Consider the following 20,636-nt stretch of genomic DNA (forward strand, 5'->3'; position numbering starts at 1 on the left):
TGATTACTGTAACAAGGGATGTGGGGTCTTCAGAAATCACATACACTTATTTAAAACTGAGGATTTAAAAATTTTAAATTTTAATAGCAGCTTTGTTGAAATAAAAAAAAATCACTTTTTTAAAAAGCATAGTTTTACCAGGCACCAAAGGTTCATGCTTGAAATGCTAGCTACTCAGGAGGCTGAGATCTGATATCTGAGATCAAAGTTTGAAGCCAGCCTGGGCAGGAAAGTCCATGAGATTCCAATTTATCACAAAAAAAAGATGGAAGTGGTGCTGTAGCTCACTTGATAGAGTGCTAGCCTTGAGAAAAGGAGCTTAGGAACAGTGCCCAGGTCCAGATTTCAAGGCCCAGGACTGGCAAAAAATACAGGAGCAGAACGCAGAAAATACAGTGTGTTGGCTTTAGCATATTCATAGATGTTTGTGGAACTATCTTTAATACCTAGCTCCAGAACATTTTCATAACATCCAAAAGGATCACTGTACTCATTTTCATTTGTTCTCCACTGAAACACTTTTAATGGAAGAATTAATTAAAACAGTGTTATCCAAAGGCATTATAAAACCAGGGGAAGTCACTAATCTCTACATTATAAAATAACTTTACTTCTAAACAATACTCCATATGAACTGCTACATCTTTTTTATAGTTATTGCTGACAAATATTGTGTTGAATGTTGTTTATATTCATTTAGAATGATTTTTTAATATAATCTTTGATATTTCTATATTGGAGAAATGAATTTAATAGAGAACCCGATGGAAGGACTAGCTGGGGAACTTGTTATAAAGTCAGTCATCTATTTCTATATGTTTCTTTTTTTCTTGTTTGGTTTTTTTTGGGTCCGGTCATGGGGCCTAAACCCTGGGCCTGAGTGCTGTCCCTCAGCTCTTCAGCTCAAGGCTAGCGCTCTACCACTTGAGCCACAGCGCCACTTCCGGCTTTTTTCTTTTTGCTTATGTGGTGCTGAGGAATCGAACCCAGGGCCTCAGGCATGCAAGGCAAGCGCTCTACCACTGAGCTAACTTCCCAGCCCCTATTTCTATGTGTTATTTTCTATGTATATTTTCGACCTCGTTTAGGGGAAGAGTGATTTCAGAGACTTGTCTTGTCCTCTTGTTAATAAGTAAACCATTGTTTTGAACTTATATTTATGTGGCTTGTTTCATGATGTGGCTGATGGACATTATTGGTGTTTTAGATCATTCATTCTCAAGTAAACATGTCAGTTTGCCAAGCTACATTTTGTTCAAGAGAAGGTCAATTTTGTTTACGCCTGCTTTGGCTTCAGGATTCTCCCCAAGTCACTTCTTCTCTACTCTAATTGCTTAGAAGTTTCTGATTTCCTGAGTTGACTTGAATGTTAACTTGGATTACCCTTGATTCTCACTATGGCAAAAATTCTCCAAAGCCTAGAGCCACTCAGTCTTGATTAATTTCTTGTGATGTGCCTTGGTCACTTGACCACAATTCTAACATTCCTTCTAGTTAGCCACAGCCAGAGTTAAAGGTCTTCCTTCTTACTCCTCTATGACCTGCACATATATTAACTATTCTTTATATTTAACTTAAGAATTGTTCACGGTATTATTTTTGTTTCCTTTCCTCCTGGAGTGCTTATTTTTGTCAATATTTTTCAGTAAAGGGTCAAATAGCTTGAAGCCAAGAGCCCTAGCTGTGAACATTTCTTTAGTTTGCTGGGAACATAGAAGGCTCCAGGGCTCAACAAATGCCTTGGAATAAAGCAAAGGAGCCTTTTTCAACTGCACATTTTCAGATCTTGTATTAGAATATAAATAAAATGCTTCTACATTACCTAAGGAACTAAGTACTGTATGCTATTAGCTTACTAAGCATTTCTTATTTATTTGAAAATTCTTCTTTTCAGAGAGGGCAACAATAATTGGGGAATATATTTCCAACATGCAAAATGAGTTGTATCTTTCCATAAGCAAGCTTATAATTGGGCCCCTGCAGCCACACAGCTTCGCATATGGTACTTATGAGTCAATTAAAACACCCTAACAAGCAATTACAGGTTTATTGTTTAATTCAATTTCCACAACTCATGCTGTTCCCACTCAAAAGTTGCATATATGTCAGTCAGCATGTAATCATAAGTGCATAGTTTCTTCAAATACTAGTTTTGAAGAATGGGGACTCCAAATACTCTGTTCCTCGATGCTGTACCCTACAGAGAAAGAGATTAAATACAACAGGGAAATGAAAGCACTTGGGGCATGCCAAGAACTGGCTTTATCTTCCAAATGGATTTATTTGTATAATAGCAGGCAAAAGTACATTCTATTCTACTGATAAATTAAAAAAGAGATTTTTCAGAATATTTACTCAGTGAATTAGAACATGTAGGTGATTGCTTAGTAAAATGCAAGTGTTTGAAGTCAGAAAAGGCCTGGAGTATGATGTTGAGTGGGAATATTAGCATAGTGAAACCAAGGTGACTCCACTCTGTGCTGTAGAAAGGTTGGTGCTATATGACTGCCTTCTCTGTTCTTCCTTACACTTCTTTTTATGTTCTTAATATATATTTTTATTGTAAAAATACTGTACAGAGGGGTTACAGTTACATGATCAAGTTAATGAGTCCATTTCCTATGGAGCATTGTTACACCCTCCTTTATTTTCTCCCTACTATCCCTTTCCTCCCTACCTCCCCACCTACTCCCTCCCTTCCTTCCTCCTCCCCCTAAAGTTGTAATGTTCATTTTCAACATACTGTCTTGTACATCTCATTGTTACAATAGGTCATCCTGTATACTTCTTTGAGCATTTTGTTATTTCCCTTACCCTCCCCAAATTAGAAAAGTGTATAACAAGATGCGGGATACTGGAATCAAATACAGTGGCAACAGGGGTTGTACCATGGGAGAAGAATATACAAAGAAACAAACATTATAAGTACATAAAAAAAGAACCACAACAAAGATAAAATCTCTTGTGTCCCTGTCTTGGGGTTCATTTTGCCTAGCATCAAGTTATATGGTCACATGTACATAGCTTTTGCCCTCTTCTGCTTGTCCTAGACACATATACTAGTTATTGCAGATAAGGGAAACCATGGGACCTATGTTTCTTTGAGTCTGGCTTAGTTCACCTAGTACAATTTTTTCCAAGCCTTTCCATTTCCTAAAAAAATGGGACAATGTCATTCTTCCTGATGGAGTCATAGAATTCCATTACGTATATATATCACATTTTCTTGATCCATTCATCTACTGAGGGCATCTGGGTTGGTTCCATATCTTACCTATGGTGAATAATGCTGTGATAAACATAGATGTGCTGGTAGCTTTAGTATGACCTTGTTTGTGATCATTTGGATAAATGCCTAAAAGTGGGATTGCTGGATCATAGGGGAGCTCTATGTGTAGTCTTTTGAGGAACCTCAATAATGATTTTTAAAGTGTTTGAACAAGTTTACATTCCTGCCAACAATTCAGAAGGGTTCCCTTTTGGCCACATCCGCTCTAGCATCTGTTGTTATTAGATTTCTTGTTGATAGCCATTCTAACTGGGGTGAGGTGAAATCTCAATGTTGTTTTGATTTGCATTTCTTTTATGGCTAGAGAAGTTGAGCATTTCTTCATGTGTCTATTGGCCATTCTTATTTCCTCTATAGAGAAATTTCTCTCTTTAAATCTTCAGCGCATTTATTCATTGGGTGGTTGTTTCTTTGAGGATTTTTTGTTGGGAGTATAGAAGAGGCAATCCAAATATTCATATGGAACAATAAGAAACCTCAAATAGCAGAAACAATTCTTATCAGAAAGAACAGTGCTGGAGAAATATCAATATCAAACTTCAAACTCTACTACAAAGCCATAGTACACAAAACAGCTTGGTACTGGCACAAAACAGACCTCAGGACCAATGGAATAGAACCGAAATCCCAGAAATAAACCCAAAGACCTATAGCCACCTAATCTTCAATAAGGGAGCTAAAATAATAGAATGGAAAAACGACAGCCTCTTCAGTAAATGGTACTGACAAAATTGATTGAACACCTGTAGAAAACTAAAGCTAGATCCTTATATATCATTCTGCACCAGAATCGACTCCAAATGGATCAAAGACCTTGAAATCAAAGCAGACACCCTGAAAACATTACAGGAAGGAATAGGGCTCCTTGGCACAGGCCAAAATTTTCTTAATAAAGACCCAGAAACACAACAAATCAAAGAAAGTTTGGACAAATGGTATTGCATGAAACCGCAGACCTTCTGCATGGCAAAGGACATAGCTAGCAAGATCAATTGAAAGCCCATGGATTAGTAGAAGATCTTCACTAGCCATATAATGGACAAGGGTCTCATATCTAAAATATACTTAGAACTCTTCCTTATACTTCTAAGGTTATTGACTCTACCTTAGCATGAGTGATCAGCAAGAGGACTATACTATTCTTTACCACTTTCCTGAATCCTGGGTAACTACACAGAGTTAAAATGAGAAGATCCTTCTCCAAACATAAACCTGTGACCATATTGTACATCCTAACCCAAGCTAGCTGTTGGCTCTTAACATGAGGTAGAAGGTGGCAGTAGTTCAAGACTGTTGCTATTCCCTACAAGTGAATTGTTCAGAGCATCTCTGCATCAAAGTGTCTACAGAAAACATTTCCTGAAAAGGATAACGTAGGATAGCCTTTTTTTCTACCTGTTCTCATTCCATTATTGATAAAAATGATATTCCTCCAAAGAGACTTTACCTTACTATCTATCATGTTTATAAACCAACAAGTTAACCACAACCATTAAATGGATTAAAGAAGATTTGTATTTTCTTTGATTTAGTCTAACCCACATACTGGTATTTCTCATTTGAATACAGTTGTTAAGTTAGTGTAAAGGTACATTCTTAATTATGCTTAACTTATGAAAATTAAGGAATCTGGTGAGACAATTGAACAAACCAATATTAGTATACAAATACACACATATACAGCACATGTGTACATGTACACACAGACACATACAGGTACATATACAAACACTTTGTTGTGAAAGCTAGAAATAGGAAATTTGAGTATCAACTCTGTTTTTTCTTACTGTGAATATGTAAGGTAGGGTTGGTTGTTATTCTAGTGGGTGGGCAGTGCTCTTTGTGATAGACTAACTACTGGACTTCAGGTTGTCTAAGTCATAATTGTGAGATCCTGAAATTAAGTTATCTTGTATAACAAAAAGGGATGGGGTAGATGCAAAGAAATTAACTCTTCAGGTGAGATTATGATAGATGGTTTCTGTAAGTCCAAAGTGATCACCGAAGTCCTTATGAGAGTAAAGCAGGAGGTGTTATCAAGGTGGAAGCCGAGAAACAAGAGAGTTGTGTTGATATTACGTAGCAGATTTGAATGTGGAGGAAGTGGCTATTAGTGAGACAGCCTCTAGGAATTGGATAAGATAAAATAACAAATCCTTCTCTATAGCCTCCAGAGGAATTCAGTCTTTCTACTACCTTGAATTAGCCTAGTGAATTTGATTTTGGATTTTGGGCCCTCAGAACTCTAATATAATAAATTTCTATTCTTTTTCTATTTTTCTATTCTATTTCTATTTCTATTCTATTCTTTTTCTACTTTTTCTACATTCTGATACAAATCATATGGGGCTTACCTTCTGTGTAAGTACTAGTCTTAATGCTTCTATTTAGCTGTCTTTGAGAATAGTTAAGTCCTTCATCATTTGATACTTAGTCTCCCCCAACACCCTGGACCCATGGCTCAATAATCCCTACTGATTGCTCTATTGTGCTTCAAAGATTACATCTATTCTATTTATCAGAAGCCTGAAGTGCCTCAGTTCCTTATTAGAGACACATCAATACATGAACCATGCTCAGGCTCAGATCTCTTGAGACTCAGAACCTAGAGGTGAAAAATGTAAATGTCAGGCTTTATGTTTTTAAGATAATTCTTAATTTATATCTTTACCCAAGTCACATTTGTCTTTCTGCAACATTGACTGCAGGAAAAAAAAAGACAAGAAAAATATACTTGAGAACAAACAAAGATGTATTGCAGGAAAAATCTATTATATTGTAAAGATCAAAAGCTCTCCACTTTCTGCTATGGTGGGTGATTAGAAGGAAATGGAAGTGATGGGGAGAAATGAGGAAGGGGAACGGAAGTGGCTCAAGATATTCCCTGAATTAGGACTGATGCTTTCGTGGTGGATTCCAAGGGGAAAGAAGCTGAAATGCTTCCATACAGTGTGCTCTGTCAACTCTGGGAAGCAAGGCAGTGCAGGCACCTCACCCTCAGCCATGGTACCGGAGCTATCATTGAATGGCTGTGCCCTGGGCTTATTACCCATTTCCTGGAAGTCATGATGCCTTGAAAGAAATTCCTTCTACTTTTCTTTCAAGGATTAGAGTTGAACTCTGGTCAGAAACAACTTCAGAAAATTGGGTTATTTTTGGTGAAGTTGATTGTAGACAAATCTGAAGTAGCAGGCTTCATTGTTGTTTTGTCTCCCAGGCAGAAAATTATCATTTCTTATAACCAGGCCAGTTACCTCTACTCCTTTCATATCATCACTGAGAAGAAGAGAATCTTATTATATCATAATTTGCTATCAAAATTTAGAGCTGACAAGAGGCAGGAAGACCAGCATTTATCATTTAAACTGTCCCATCTTCCTTTTTTAATAGCAGTGATTTTTAAAACTTAACTGTGAGACACATTAAGAACTTATGTAAATCCATGCATTATTATTTTTGCCACATTCTCAGATTATTTTGAGTTCTCTGACAAAGCATTTGTTCTTTAATATGCAGCTAGACGGGAAGAAATTCAAATAACAGGGGAAGGTAAGTAGTTACTCTCTCTAAATACATTATGTACCTTGCTAAACACCATATCTAGGCACATATGATCTTGAGTATTCATATTACTTTGGAAGGTTCCAGAGCACCATGGCACTCCCATTTGCCAGGTGTTTGTGGTTTTCAGAGCAGCATGGCTCAAATGCCTGCTTCCTTATTTTTCCACAAAGGAAAATCCTTTGTCTTTGGCACCCTCTCTAAGAGCTCTATGCTAAACAAGGCCCAATAATGGCATCTTGCTAGTTCTACCTAGAATCATTTTGCTTGGGAGTACAATTTTCCTCCAATGAAGACCAATATTCAAAGTTTAATAATTGAACCAACCAAGGATTACATTGCCATTCCCCTTGGGTATGTAAATGCAGGTAGAAACAGAAAGAATCAGAAAGAAGTGTGTATTTTCCAAATAGAAAGTCCTTTCCCACTTTTATAGTATAATTTTGAAAATACTTGAAAACACCAAAAGTAAAATCTTTTCTCTAGATTGTGGCCTGCAATGATTTGATGTGATCTGCAGGACCAGGAACTCAGAGTTCAACTAAATACGAATTCACTAACAGATAGACGATCAGTAAGGGCTTCTTTTATTTTCCAACCTGCACATTATATAACCTTTCATTCAACGTTCAAGCGCATACTTTTTCCTGGGTTCTCACCATTAGGGAAACTACAATATCATACTGCCATTGTGGTCTCTACTCTATCACTGCCATAAATTATGGTATCGGAGAAAACAGATTGTGTGTGTGTGTGTGTGTGTGTGTGTGTGTGTGTGTGAGTTTGTATATACACACTCAATGCTTTCATTGTTTAAAGTTCCTTATATGTAATTTGTGATTGAGTGGATGGATCAAGATAAGACTTTAGGGAAGGTGAGCATTTTAATGGCCCCCTCTAAAGGAGGTAGAATAACTAGGTCATCGTGAATCTGAACCCTAAAAGTGTTTTATTCTTATCTTAAGCCAATGGGTATTTTTCTGTCTTATGTTACTTCCCTTCCAATCACTAATCAAACTCCAGTGTTTGCAATGCTCAGGAAGCATTTGACATATGCCTAAATCCTCCCTAGATGTAAAAATCTTTATTAATTCAGCTTTAGCAGAGAGAAATATGGCACCTACTTCTGCTGGATGTGACTGCATCAAGGAAGGGAGGAGTACAGATATAATTATGACAAACACTCATATGGGAAAACATTCACTTTCCTCACATGAAAGTCTTTCTCTGCTCAGTGTTAAAAATCTTGAGTCATGATGCTTAGATTTTAATGTCTGACACTTCCTGGAGTTGTAATCTTATGTGATAGAATATAAGGTTCATTTTTATAGCCACTGAGTAGACACATAATTTAGCACTTAGAAGTAGACAATAACCTTGAGAGAGATTTGAAGTTTTTGGAACACACTCCGGTGTTATAATTCAAGAGAGTCTACAGTGACACATGTAAGGGTTTAAGAGGGCAATGAGAGATTAGGAAAATTCATTCTGAACTAAGAGAGGTGATGGCAGACTCTTCTTTTTTCCACCATTTCTCACATCCCAGTCCTGGTAGCTATTTTTATGTTAATATATTGCTCTTGAAATCATGTACTAATGTAAGGAATGCTGAGTTTTGTGCTATATACTGTACTTCATCTGAGTCAATTTATCATTGGTGTAGGTTGTGCTATCATTCCCATTTATTCAATAAGTTGGGTCTAAAGATAGCTCCACAACTTACTCAAAAAAACAATAAAAATAATTACCTTTAGTTTTGTTTGATGCTAAAACATATAATTTCAGAATTACCTAAGCTGCTTGTTTTTATCCCTTGAAATTTGACTTAACATTACTAGGTATCTTTAATATTGGCCACAGAATTATATTGCACTTAACATAAAATAAGTATATTTCATGAGTTTTACAATGTGAGACCTCCAAATTGCCCTATCTCTCTACTTCTTACTTATTCCCATTTATTTTAATTTCTTCTTTTTTCATTTCTTTGTGTGTTTGTTTTGTTTACAGTGCCACTTTTAGAGTGATGAAGCTTTCCTTTTCATTTTCTCTTTATTTTTGGTGCTAGTACAGGGGCTTGAACTCAGGGCTTTCATGCTCTCACTTTTTTTCCTCAGTGATGGTGCTGTACCACTTGAGCTACAGCTCCACTTTTGGCTTTTATATGGTTAATTGGAGGTAAGAGTCCTATAGATTTTATTGTGCTCGTAGCTTTAGTGTGATCATTTGGGTAAATGCCCAAAAATGGGATTGCTGGACCCTGTATAGGGGAGCTCTATGTGGGGTCTTTTGAGGAATCTCCATACTACTTTCCAAAGTGGTTGAACAAGTTTACACTCCCACCAACAATGCAGTAAGGTTCCCTTCTGTCTCCATCCCCTCCAGCATCTGTTGTTTTTAGAGTTCTTGATTATAGCCATTCTAACTGGGGTGAGGTGGTATCTCAATGTTTTGATTTGCATTTCTTTTATGGCTAGGGATGTTGAGCATTTCTTCATGTGTCTATTGGCCATCCTTCTTCCCTCTTCAGAGAAGTTTCTCTTTAAGTCTTTATCCACTTGTTTCTTTGAGGATTTGTTGTTGGGGGATTTAATTTTTTGAGTTCCAGGTATATTTTAGATATGAGACCCTTGTCTGTTATATGGCTAGTGAAGATCTTCTCCCAATCCATGGGCTTTCTGTTGATCTTGCTAGCTATGTCCTTTGCCATGCAGAAGCATTGCAATTTCATGCAATCCCATTTGTCCAACTTTTCTTTGATTTGTTGTGTTTCTGGGTCTCTATTAAGAAATGTTCATTGCAGCATTATTTACCATTGCTAAGATATGGAACCAACCCAGATGCTCTTCAATAGATGAATGGATCAAGAAAATGTTGTACATATACACAATGGAATTCTATGCCTCCATCAGAAAGAGTGACATTGCTCCATTTGTTAGGAAATGGAAAGACTTGGAAAACATTATATGAAGTGAAGTAAGCCAGGTCCAAAGAAACATGGGTTCCATGGTTTCCCTTATTTGCAATTACTAGTATATGTCTGAGTCATGCAGAAAAGATCAGATAGGTTAATGTTAGGGAAATGAACCCCAAGATAAGGACTCAAATTTTTTTTCTTTCTTGTGATTGTTTCTAACATATTTATAAGATGTTTTCTTTGTTGCTTTGTATGTCCCTCCCCCATGGTATAACCCCTGTTTTCATCATATTTGATGTTGGTGTAATTTGTGGAGGGGAGCCATTGCAACAATGAGATGTACAAGTTGTTATGTCGAAAAACAAACTTTACAACTTTGGCTGGTGGGGGGGGGTGAGAATGGGAAGGGGAAACAAAGGAGGAGGCAACAATCCTTGATAAGAAATGTACTCATTACCTTGCCCATGTAATTGTAACCCCTCTGTACAGTATTTTCACACAAACAAAAAAAAGTTCTATAAATTTTATTTTTCCCCAGGCTGTCTTCAAAGCTGATCCTCAGATCTCAGCCTGCTGAGTAGCTAGGATTTCGGGTGTGAGCTATTGTTGGGTGGACAGTATATAGAAGCTTTTTAAAGAATTTCCTCAGTATCCCACACTGTATTGACACAGAAGTACCACTCCTGGGCAATTAGTAAATTGACCACCAACCAGGTCACACTAAGGCTACCAGCACAACCATGTTCATTGAGGTATTATTTACCATAGCCAAGTTACAGTATCAACCTAGATGGCCCTTATTGGAAAATGTAGCAGGAAAATATGGCATCTATACACAATGGAATTCTATGCTTCCATCAGAAAGAATGACACTGATCCATTCATAAGGAATGAAAAGACGTAGAAAAAAATTATATTAAGCAAAGTAAGCCAGACCCACGGAAACACAGGTTGCATGGTTTCCTTATTAGAATGTGCATATAAACTACAAGTAAACACAATGGATAGCAGAAGACAAAAAAATATAGTATGATATGATAAATTTAACAGGACTCTAAACGTTCACACAATGGGACCAAAGGGGGGTGTTTAGGAGAGGATTGCAAAGGCTCAATAACAATGTGCATATAATCATATAAAATGAGGTTTATTGAAATGAACTCCAAGAAATGGAACAAGAGTTTTTTCTTATTTTACGTTTAATTTTTTTGTTTTGCTTTTTTTCCTATTTCTCTCCTTTTGTTTGCTTTTTTTCACTGTTTTTATTTCTGTCCTTTTTCTCTTATATGTAAGTTTACATGATTGGGGGGAGTGTGAGGGGAAGCACAGAAATAGTGTGAACTAATTTATTAGTGATACTCACTAGAAACTATGTTGAAACTGAACTATACACCTTGTAGGGGGAAAAAACTTGGAGAAAAAATGGGAAAAGGTGACATTGTTAAAGAAGAAATATACTTGTTACCCAATCTATGTACCTGTAACCCTCTGTACATCACCTTGGCAATAAAAACAAAAGAATCTGAAAATGGTAACTCTTAGTCTAACCATGAGTGAATGGTCTGTGGTTTCATAATTGCTTCCTACCCTTTATTTTTCATTTATAGGATAATGTGGCCATTATCAAGCTTCATGTTTACATTTTGCATGTATTCTGTGGTCCTCAGAGACCTTGATTGTCTGTATTAGACTACAGAGTCATACCAGTTTGTATAGTAGAAGCAGACCTGATTTTCTTTGCACAGAATTGATAATGCACTGAATGGGTTGAGGTTATAGCTGATATGTTGATTAAACATGATATTTTTAAAGTAACAACTGAGGGAAGGTAAAGGTTCAAGCAAGATTTTTTCCATAGTTACTGAGGATGACAAGGAAAATAATGAGACTAGGAAAGGGATTATATATATATATATATACTTGCTTGGAGAACTATTAGCTTAATTATATTTAAAAATAAATTCAAAGGCTAACAATAATTGGCAGCATTAGTTGCAACTGCAATATTTGGAAGATTTTTTTAGGATTTTTAACACTCTTTGTAATGGTCATATTATATTTATTTTAGCAATGTGAAACTAAAAATAGAAAAATGTTCTAAATTTCAATAACTCTGTTTAAGTCGTTGATATTTTACTTCATTTCAGTTTGATTATATAATGAGAACTTCACCAAATGTTTTTGATATTCTCTCTTAATTTCATATACTTTCTTCATCAATTCAGAAGAGCTCAATGTAGACTTCTAAAATGCAATTTTATTCTAATTTAGGTGGTTGTATAACTTCCAATATCATCCAATTATTATTTATTATTGCTTTCACATTCTAAACTTATTCATAAAAACACAGAAAATAAATAAAATAATTTATACTTTATCATTGAAAGATTCTGCATTCATACAACATGAAAGGGTCGCATTCCAAATCGAATTTTTTAAAAAGTCCTTAAAATTCTGTATCAAATTATTCAATGCATTGTCACTTTGAAAAACAAACAAAAAACTTGGCAAGATAAATTTTCTCTAAATTGATCCAAATTGGTTACCTAAGCATGCAAATCATGCAATCCTTGTACCATACTTAAGATAATGTATATTCATCATTAGTGATTGCAATATTTCCAACAAAGAAAATGCAGGTGATGCTGGCTTGATATTCAGTGGACTTTGTTCTGAAGAAGTGGATAAAAACAAAAACATGAAGTAATTCAAATGGAATGAATAGCTCCACCTGCTACAAAGCAGATGTCTGCACTGGGAAGTATTGTGTATGTGGCCATTGTCATCTAAGTGAATTCCTTGGCCCTGAATCATTAAATGGCTTTGGCTTCCACCAGTACTGGAATGAGATTTGTGATATTCAAATAGACTTGTCCTCTGTCATACCCAGAATAAGGACAGTTTTTCAATATATAAAGAAAATGTGTAACTGACAGAAGCCCTTATATATCTTCCCCTTGTCTAGAGAAATTTCATAAAGATTTCTTAACAGAATTGATCTTGGGCTGACATGTCTTTATATCTGTCACATGGAAAACTTTTAAGTAGCTCTAATAAAAACTGATCTTAAATTGGTATCTTTAAGATGATATACTCAGAAAATATCCTTGAACAAACATTGTGCCTAGTGGCACCAAGCCAAACATGGTAGTCAATATGGACTGGATCTAAATCACATAGGACATTTAGAAATAAAAATATTCCTAGACTTCTTACCCAGACATACTGATACAGCAAGTTGAGATGAGAGGCATGAAACGAAGTATCTTCAATAGGCAGCACTGTTGGGACAGAAAGAGTGTTTCTCCACTGAGGCAATATTACATCCCTCTCCTCCTGGAAAAATCTAAAGATATTTTTAGTTTTAACCACTTGAAGGGGTGTGTTCTGTTACTATCTTATGAGAAGAAATCAGGGATGCTGCTAATAATGTCTTATTCTTGGCAAGCTTTTCAGAGGTACCCACAAAAATATTATCTAATCTAAAAATTCATCAGTGCTGAAGTTCAGAAATGCTGATCTAGAGAATCACAGAATTCACAACTAAACAGGGTGAATAAAAGATTCATTGAAATCATGCATTCATAATCAGATAAAATAAATGGCATGAACCTAAAGAAGCAAATAAAGATTTAAGTAAACCTTCCTAAATGTTTTACCTCAAGATTATTAGTAATTTTATGATATGATTGAAGACAATCCTAGTTGAAAAGCTTGTGGGAGGAAAGTTACTAGCCGCAGTAAGGTAATTGTAGTAGGATTTATCTACTTAGATTATGAGTTTTACTTGAAAAGGTGATTTAAACATTTTAACTAATGATTAAATATTAATAAGAAAAATATTTGTAGAAAGCAGAACTTCCTTTTTAACTACAGACTGTGAGGTAAGTATTGGACTAATTCCATAAGTGCATCTAACCAACCAACAAACCCACCAAAAATTTAATAAAGTCTGGGTAAAGTCCTCATGATTTAAAAAAAAATCAGTTTTATCCTTTTTTTGGTGCCCTTCTCTATTTCTCTTACAGATGCTTTTTCTAGTCTTATATAATCTCTAGGGATCAGAAGCTCATAAGCAGGATGTATAATAAATTACTGGAAGTTATTTGGTTGCTGTCAATGCAAGGTTTAGATTAATAATGAAACCAATTAAATCCTCAAATTCCTCCAATGGCAACAATAAAAGTTTCATTTCCAGGGAGCAAGAAGGTGAGCTATATTGAACAGCATATGCAATCATAGTGAAAAACAAATTTCAAACATTAGGGAGTTCTCCTATTTTGTCAAAGAACCAGCAGGTGCCTGATTTAATCAAAATAAGATCCCAAGAATAACAAAAGAATTTTTTTTCTAGCTGTCTCCTGCATCTCTGATGATAATCAGTCAGCTGAAATGATGGAATGTCTCAAGCAGAAAAATGGTATGCCTGTTCTTGTTCAAGAATGTACTGTGCCATGTCGAGGAGATGAGTGTACCTTCACTCCTTGGTCCAAGTTTACACCTTGCTCTGGGAGTTGTGAAGCCACCCAAACCAGGAGACGACAACTCACAGGTAGGGTGCACCTTTCACTGTTTGCTATAAGATAAATTGTACTTCTGTGCATCTCCCAGGAAGATTAGAAGCTCTCACTGAGAGAAAGTTTGTGTTAACTTTATTCTTTTTGGTGGTACTGGAGTTTCAACTCAGGACTTAATGTTTGTTCAGTGAGAACTCCACCATTCGAAACTCAACCAATGACCCGGTTTTACTTCATTTATTTATTCACATAGGATCTTATGTTTTTTGCCAGACCCAAAGTCTGATCCTCCTACCTGTGTCTCTCATGTAGTTGAGTAGACAGGCATGTTTTTACCATGTCTGACTTGTATACCAATTTCATTTAGATAAATAATGCTAAAAAGTCTGCTACTTTTTTGTGCTAGGAAATCACCAAACTTGAAAGCAGTCACCACTTTAGAAACAACATCAAAGGCAAGATCTAATCTCACTTTTATTCATTTTGAAATTAGCTTAAAAGCAATTCGAAACCTTAAAATTTCAGTAAGTAAAATTCAGTTTATGTACATCGATTCTGAATCTTGTGTGCTGTTCTGTGTACATCTGCAAAAGATAATTGAAAGTTAGTGCAATTGATAGTTTAATTGAAGTCCTGAAACAAATTATGCATGCAATATTCAAATGATTGAGGCAGTAAACTATTTTACTACTTGTCTAGGTAGTATGCTAGAACTTCTTTGATTATTATTATTTCTGGTACTAAAGCTTGAACTTAAAGTCTGATCATTGTTCCAAGCTTTTCCCCTCAAGGCTAGCACTCTACCACTTGAGCCACAGCTTCATATCCAACTTTTTGGTGATTAATTGAAGAGGCTCACAGACTTTCCTGCCCAACCTGGTAGATCTCAGCCTCCTTAGCAAACTTCTTCTTCTTCTTTTTTTTTTTTTTTTGTTGGTTATGAGGCTTGAACTCTGCGCCTGAACATCATACCCATCAGCTCTTCTGCTCAAGGCTAGTGCTCTACCACTTGAGCCGCTGTGCCACTTCTGGTTTTCTGAGTGGTTTATTGGAGATAAGAGTCTCATGGACTTTCCTGCCTAGGCAAGTTTGAACTGCGATCCTCAGATCTCAGTCTCCAGAATAGCTAGGATTACAGGCATAAGCCACTGGTGCCCGGCTTTGCATATATATTTTTATGTGCAGAAAACTGAATCTGATGAATCAAAGGAAGTATGTCTAAATAATCATTGAGGTGGTAAAATTGGTATTGCTAATGAAAAACAAGGCACCGACGCCCATCCATTCAAGATCCCATTGAATTCATAGTTTTTATGATCAAATTCATAATTTGAGTTATTAAAAATGAGTTTCCTTAAGTGACTACAGGTTTCTCAAGATACCTTCATATGAAGGATATGTTCATTCATAAGTAAAAGTGAAATGTATAATCACACTAAAAGCATAGACTAAAATATTCAATACTTGAGCTCTGTTATCCACAAAGTATATGTATAGAATTTTGTGCAACATTTCTTATATTACTAAGATAAAACAATTTTCTTACAAACAAAAATAATATAATCGGACACAGTGTGTGTGACCAGAATAATTTAAAGTACAGGGACCAGTTTTCTAACACTTGCCTGAAGGTGCCATTTTCCTACTCACTCTCAGAGATGAGAGAGAACTTCTTTTAAAGGGAAAGAACACTTCTAATTAGTGCCCAGGTTTTTGCTTCCTCTTGAAGGTTTGCTAATGATACTTGGCACCTGCAAAATCAGAATGGAAACTATTGAAAATTTTAGAGCATTAATTCATTTTTAAAGCAGTACTAAAAATTCGAATGAAGTTGACTTTTATTTCAAATATGTTTTATTTATAAAAGTAAATATTTGAGAAGTGTTAGGCATTTTTCTACAGACTTGAAGCTAACAACAACACTGAATGACTTTTAGAAATAATTGTCTATTTTAACTATGTCCTTTTAGGTGTCTAATATTTTTGTGTTCTCATGTCTAAGTGATAATAGAACTGGTCAGTCTGATGGAAAGCATTCACTGTAGAAAACAAAATGAGTCATTGAATTAGTAAATTAGTCACATGGATTATTTAAAATTAATATTGAACAAAGTAACACAAAAAACTCAGTAATAAATTAAAATTCGTCCACTTTTCAAGGCCTTTTTATTATTATAGAATTAATCCCATAATTATTGTGGAATTTATTCTTGTATTTTGATTAATTGGTGGATTCCGATGTAACTTACCTGCAAACTTAATAGATGATCTCATACGAATGATGATGGAAATCACAGGCTCAGATTTAAAAACTTTGTGACACTTTCTCTCAACTCAGCCACACACAGAAAATAAGGCAGAAACAAACACAAACCACTTCACTAAAAATGGGGCATTCTGATAGATTTATCTTTCTTTTTAAAATTTTATTGAGACTTTAGTTACTGTCTATGTGTTGTATCCAAATTGGATCATCACAAATTTTAGGTTGAATGGTAACTAAAACAATTTTTAAATAAGTTTTTATTGTAAAGATACTGTACAGAGCAGTTACAATTACATGAGCAAGATAATGAGTACATTTCTTTTTTTTATTGTGGAAATACTGTACAGAGGGGTTACAATTACATGGGCAAGATGAGTACATTTCTTATCAAGCATTGTAGCCTCCTCCTTTGTTTACCCTTCCCATCCTTTCCCATCTCCCCACTTCCCCCTGCCCCCGTCCCTCACCCCCCCCCACCAAAATTGTAAAGCTTGTTTTTTGACATAGCGTCTTGTACATCTCATTGTTGCAATGAATCCACCTGTATCCCTATTTAAACAATTAGTTTTTTCCCTTCCCTTCCACAAATTATACTAACATCAAATACAGTGAAAACGGGTTATACTGTGGGGGAGGGACATACAAAGCAACAAAGAAATCATCTTATAAGTATGTTAGAAACAATAGCAATAAAAAAAAAACATTTGAGTTCTTATCTTAGGGTTCATTTCACCTAACATCAACTTATCTGACCTTTTCTGCTTGACTCAGACATATACTAGTTATTGCAAATAAGGGAAACCGTGGGACCAATGTTTGTTTGGGCCTGGCTTACTTCACTTAAAATAATTTTTTCCTAGTCTTTCCATTTCCTAACAAACTGGACAATGTCATTCTTTCTGATGGAAGCATAGAGTTCTGGTGTGTGTGTGTGTGTGTGTGCGTGTGTATATATATATATATATATATATATGCACACACACAATGTATACACACACACACACACGCGCGCGCGCGCACACACATGTATGTCACATTTTCTTGATCCATTCATCTACTGAGGGGCATCTCAGTTGGTCCCATATCTTAGCTATGGTAAATAATGCTGCAATAAACAGTTGTGCTGGTAGCTTTAGTATGGTCTTGTTTGTGATCATTTGGGTAAATGCACAAAAGTGGGATTGCTGGGTCATAGGGGAGCTCTATGGGGAGTCTTTTGAGGAACCTCCATACTACTTTCCAAAGTGGTTGAACAAGCAGTTGTTTATATCATGCCACAAAGTATCATTTCATTAGTTCAGGTATGCACACACATGCACACACTCAAAACAACTATATATGTGATACACATTCTGACCTAATTTGGAAAATTGCCTTAAATTTGTGCTAGGGATCAATTTTTATTGCTATTTGGTATTGAATTTAGAGTCTAGAGCTGATTTTTATTAAAATGTAATCAAAGTAAAGAACTCTTGATAATTTGTTTCTTATTCTAAGAATCATTCTTACATTAAATAAATTGCTTAAATCCTCCTCAAACATTGATGGCAAGTAATTAAGGATAGCACAAATATAGATAGCATCTATTTGTACAAGCTGTTTTCTTAATAATTTGTTTTGTTATTTTTGTTATAAATGAACATTTTTCTTGTGCTCTCTCTCTTTATCCCCTTCCCACTTTCTCAATCTCTGCTCTCACTTTCTCTGTCCTTCTTTCTCTTCTCCCCTTTTCTATTATGCTTCTCTTTTTAACTTTTTTCCCCCCATAACTTCCTTAGACTTCTCAACTAACCAATACACATTTTTTATTACTCAAATATTGGCAATGAAGGGATCACCCTAATTTTCCAGAACTTAGAATTTACTTAGAGATTTAGAAAGAAATGAAACACTGTCATAAACATCTTTGAAATATTGTTTACATAATTCCAACAACAACTCATTTTAGCTCCAAATTAATTGAATTTCCAAAATAATTAAATTGAATGCTCTAGGTATTGTTCAATTGTCCTAGGATTTTCTCCTATCAGGGGGTGGGGATGAAACAAAAAGTAAAACTTCACATTATTTAAAGTTTGCTATTTTATGAGCTTATAAAAATGTGAATGATCTTTAACAAGACAACATATACAAAATTAATACATCTATGTTTTCTTTTGGAACAGGGAAAAGCAGGAAGAAAGAGAAATGCCAGGATGCTAACTTATATCCTCTTATGGAAACACAACTTTGTCCTTGTGACATATTTACATCCCAACCTTATGGAAACTGGTCGGATTGCATTCTTCCAGAAGGCAAAAAGGAGACTCAGAGAGGAGGATTCCGAGTACAAGGAGACAACAAAGAATGTGGAGAAGGTGTGCACTTTCAAGCTATTGCCTGCTCTGATAAAAATGGAAGACCTGTAGACCCTTCATACTGCAGCAGCTCTGGTAAGCAAATAAAAGAGGTGGAGAAGATGACAACATTTACAGGACCAAGGGGGTTGTTCCAAAGTCTAGAAGCTGGTTGTTTTAATATATATTTTTTCATTATTCTGTGTGAATGAACCACCATTTCTGAAACATAGAAATACACATTGATATCTCAACGATGATCTGGACCAATGATTATTTGATTTTTGGATAGTTAAATTTTTCCACTCTGTCCCTGGACTGCTTAGCCTTTGTTTACTTTTGATAAGTCCAGTTGTGGTAGAATTCCCTATTTATTTCACATAAATAATCCTGGCCTCAGAATAGCGTTGGATTTGAGAGAGGGAAGAACAGAGATAGAGCAACCAGATGGGAATTTGGGGTTAGAGTATGAAACAATAGTGTTTCATGAGGTTGAAAATTGGCAGAGAACTTGGGAATGAAGAGAAAGTACCTGAGTCTAGAGGATGAAATTGATTGGAGGTGCTGAACAGGGGGAATTGGGTATAATTTTGAAAACTAGGTTAATTATGGGTAGTGGGACTAAGAAATGAAAGGTTCAGCCGATGAAGGAAAAGTTAAAAACTTCTAGGGGAATATTGAGGGAAGGGGTATCAAGGTTCACAAGAAGTTTACTCATTACCTTATTTATGTAACTTAAACCCCTCTCTATATCTTGACAATTAAAAATAAAAATAAATGTTAAAAAAACTTAGTTTTGTATAACTGGAGGACTAAGTAGAACAATCACTAAAGACGTAGTACGCACATATACATGTAGAAATATATACAATTGAAATTACTTGGAAAACATGTGTTTATCATCTATGTAATTATCTACACATACATACACACATGTTTTAAAATAGCCTATAGGAAATAAGGTTGTGAGAAGATGTTGAAAATAGGAAGATCTTGCATTAATCATGACAAAGTTTTATTTCAGCTGTTGTTAGAAACTCTACTTAAACATTTTCACTGACTAGAAACTTTGACTGAAGCACACATCTGAGCAAGTCTAAAACTGGAAATTGGAAGACTTTTCATTTATTGAATATAGGCCCTTCTACTCCATTAGGTTGCAAACTAATCTTATGCAGCTAAAACTAAATGTAAAATACGGTTTATATAAGAATATATCACAAAATTTGAAAATACTTATAATTCCCCATCCATTTGTAAATATATCATGCTTTTTTTCTCTCTTTCTCTCTCCTCTCTCTCTCTGTGCATGTGTACATGTGAGAGAGAGAAAGAGAGAGAGATTTTGATTTATAGGATAGTCTCTAGCCCTTTTTATCACTGTGCTCAGTTTTTCTCCAATGTTCCCCTCAGCAAAATGGAACACAGTGTTGCAATGTAATTTTCATGTACACCTGTCCCATACCATATGGTCTAACCATACTGGAATTCCATGTCTGTCTGCCCTTTCCTGACCCCAGTTCTTTGCCCATGCTCTTTCCAAAGTTGGGCACTTTGTTTTCCAGGAGAATTCTTACTCAATTTTGAGTCCCAATTCAAGTCATTTTCTTCATGAAGTCTTTTATTCCAATTTTCCATATGGTCGTCAATACTCACAGAAATTCAGATATACCTTCATATAGATTATAAGTTATATTAATTTTTTTTGCTTTTTATTGTCAAAGTGATGTGCAGAGTGGTTAGAGTTACA

General features: G+C 35.5%; 1 protein-coding gene across 1 annotated transcript in view; it reads left to right on the forward strand.

The window, feature by feature from the left end:
- Thsd7b (thrombospondin, type I, domain containing 7B) overlaps positions 1-20,636 on the forward strand; it is a 793,597-nt gene that overhangs the window by 519,846 nt on the left and 253,115 nt on the right. Inside the window, exons 12-13 of the mRNA XM_013030805.1 lie at positions 14,122-14,319; positions 18,716-18,982. Of these exons, the coding sequence (XP_012886259.1) occupies positions 14,122-14,319; positions 18,716-18,982 (465 nt within the window). The remainder of the gene's footprint in view (positions 1-14,121; positions 14,320-18,715; positions 18,983-20,636) is intronic.

The sequence above is a fragment of the Dipodomys ordii genome, unplaced genomic scaffold (genome assembly GCF_000151885.1).
Source record: "Dipodomys ordii isolate 6190 unplaced genomic scaffold, Dord_2.0 Scaffold133, whole genome shotgun sequence".
Classification (NCBI taxonomy): Eukaryota; Metazoa; Chordata; class Mammalia; order Rodentia; family Heteromyidae; genus Dipodomys; species Dipodomys ordii.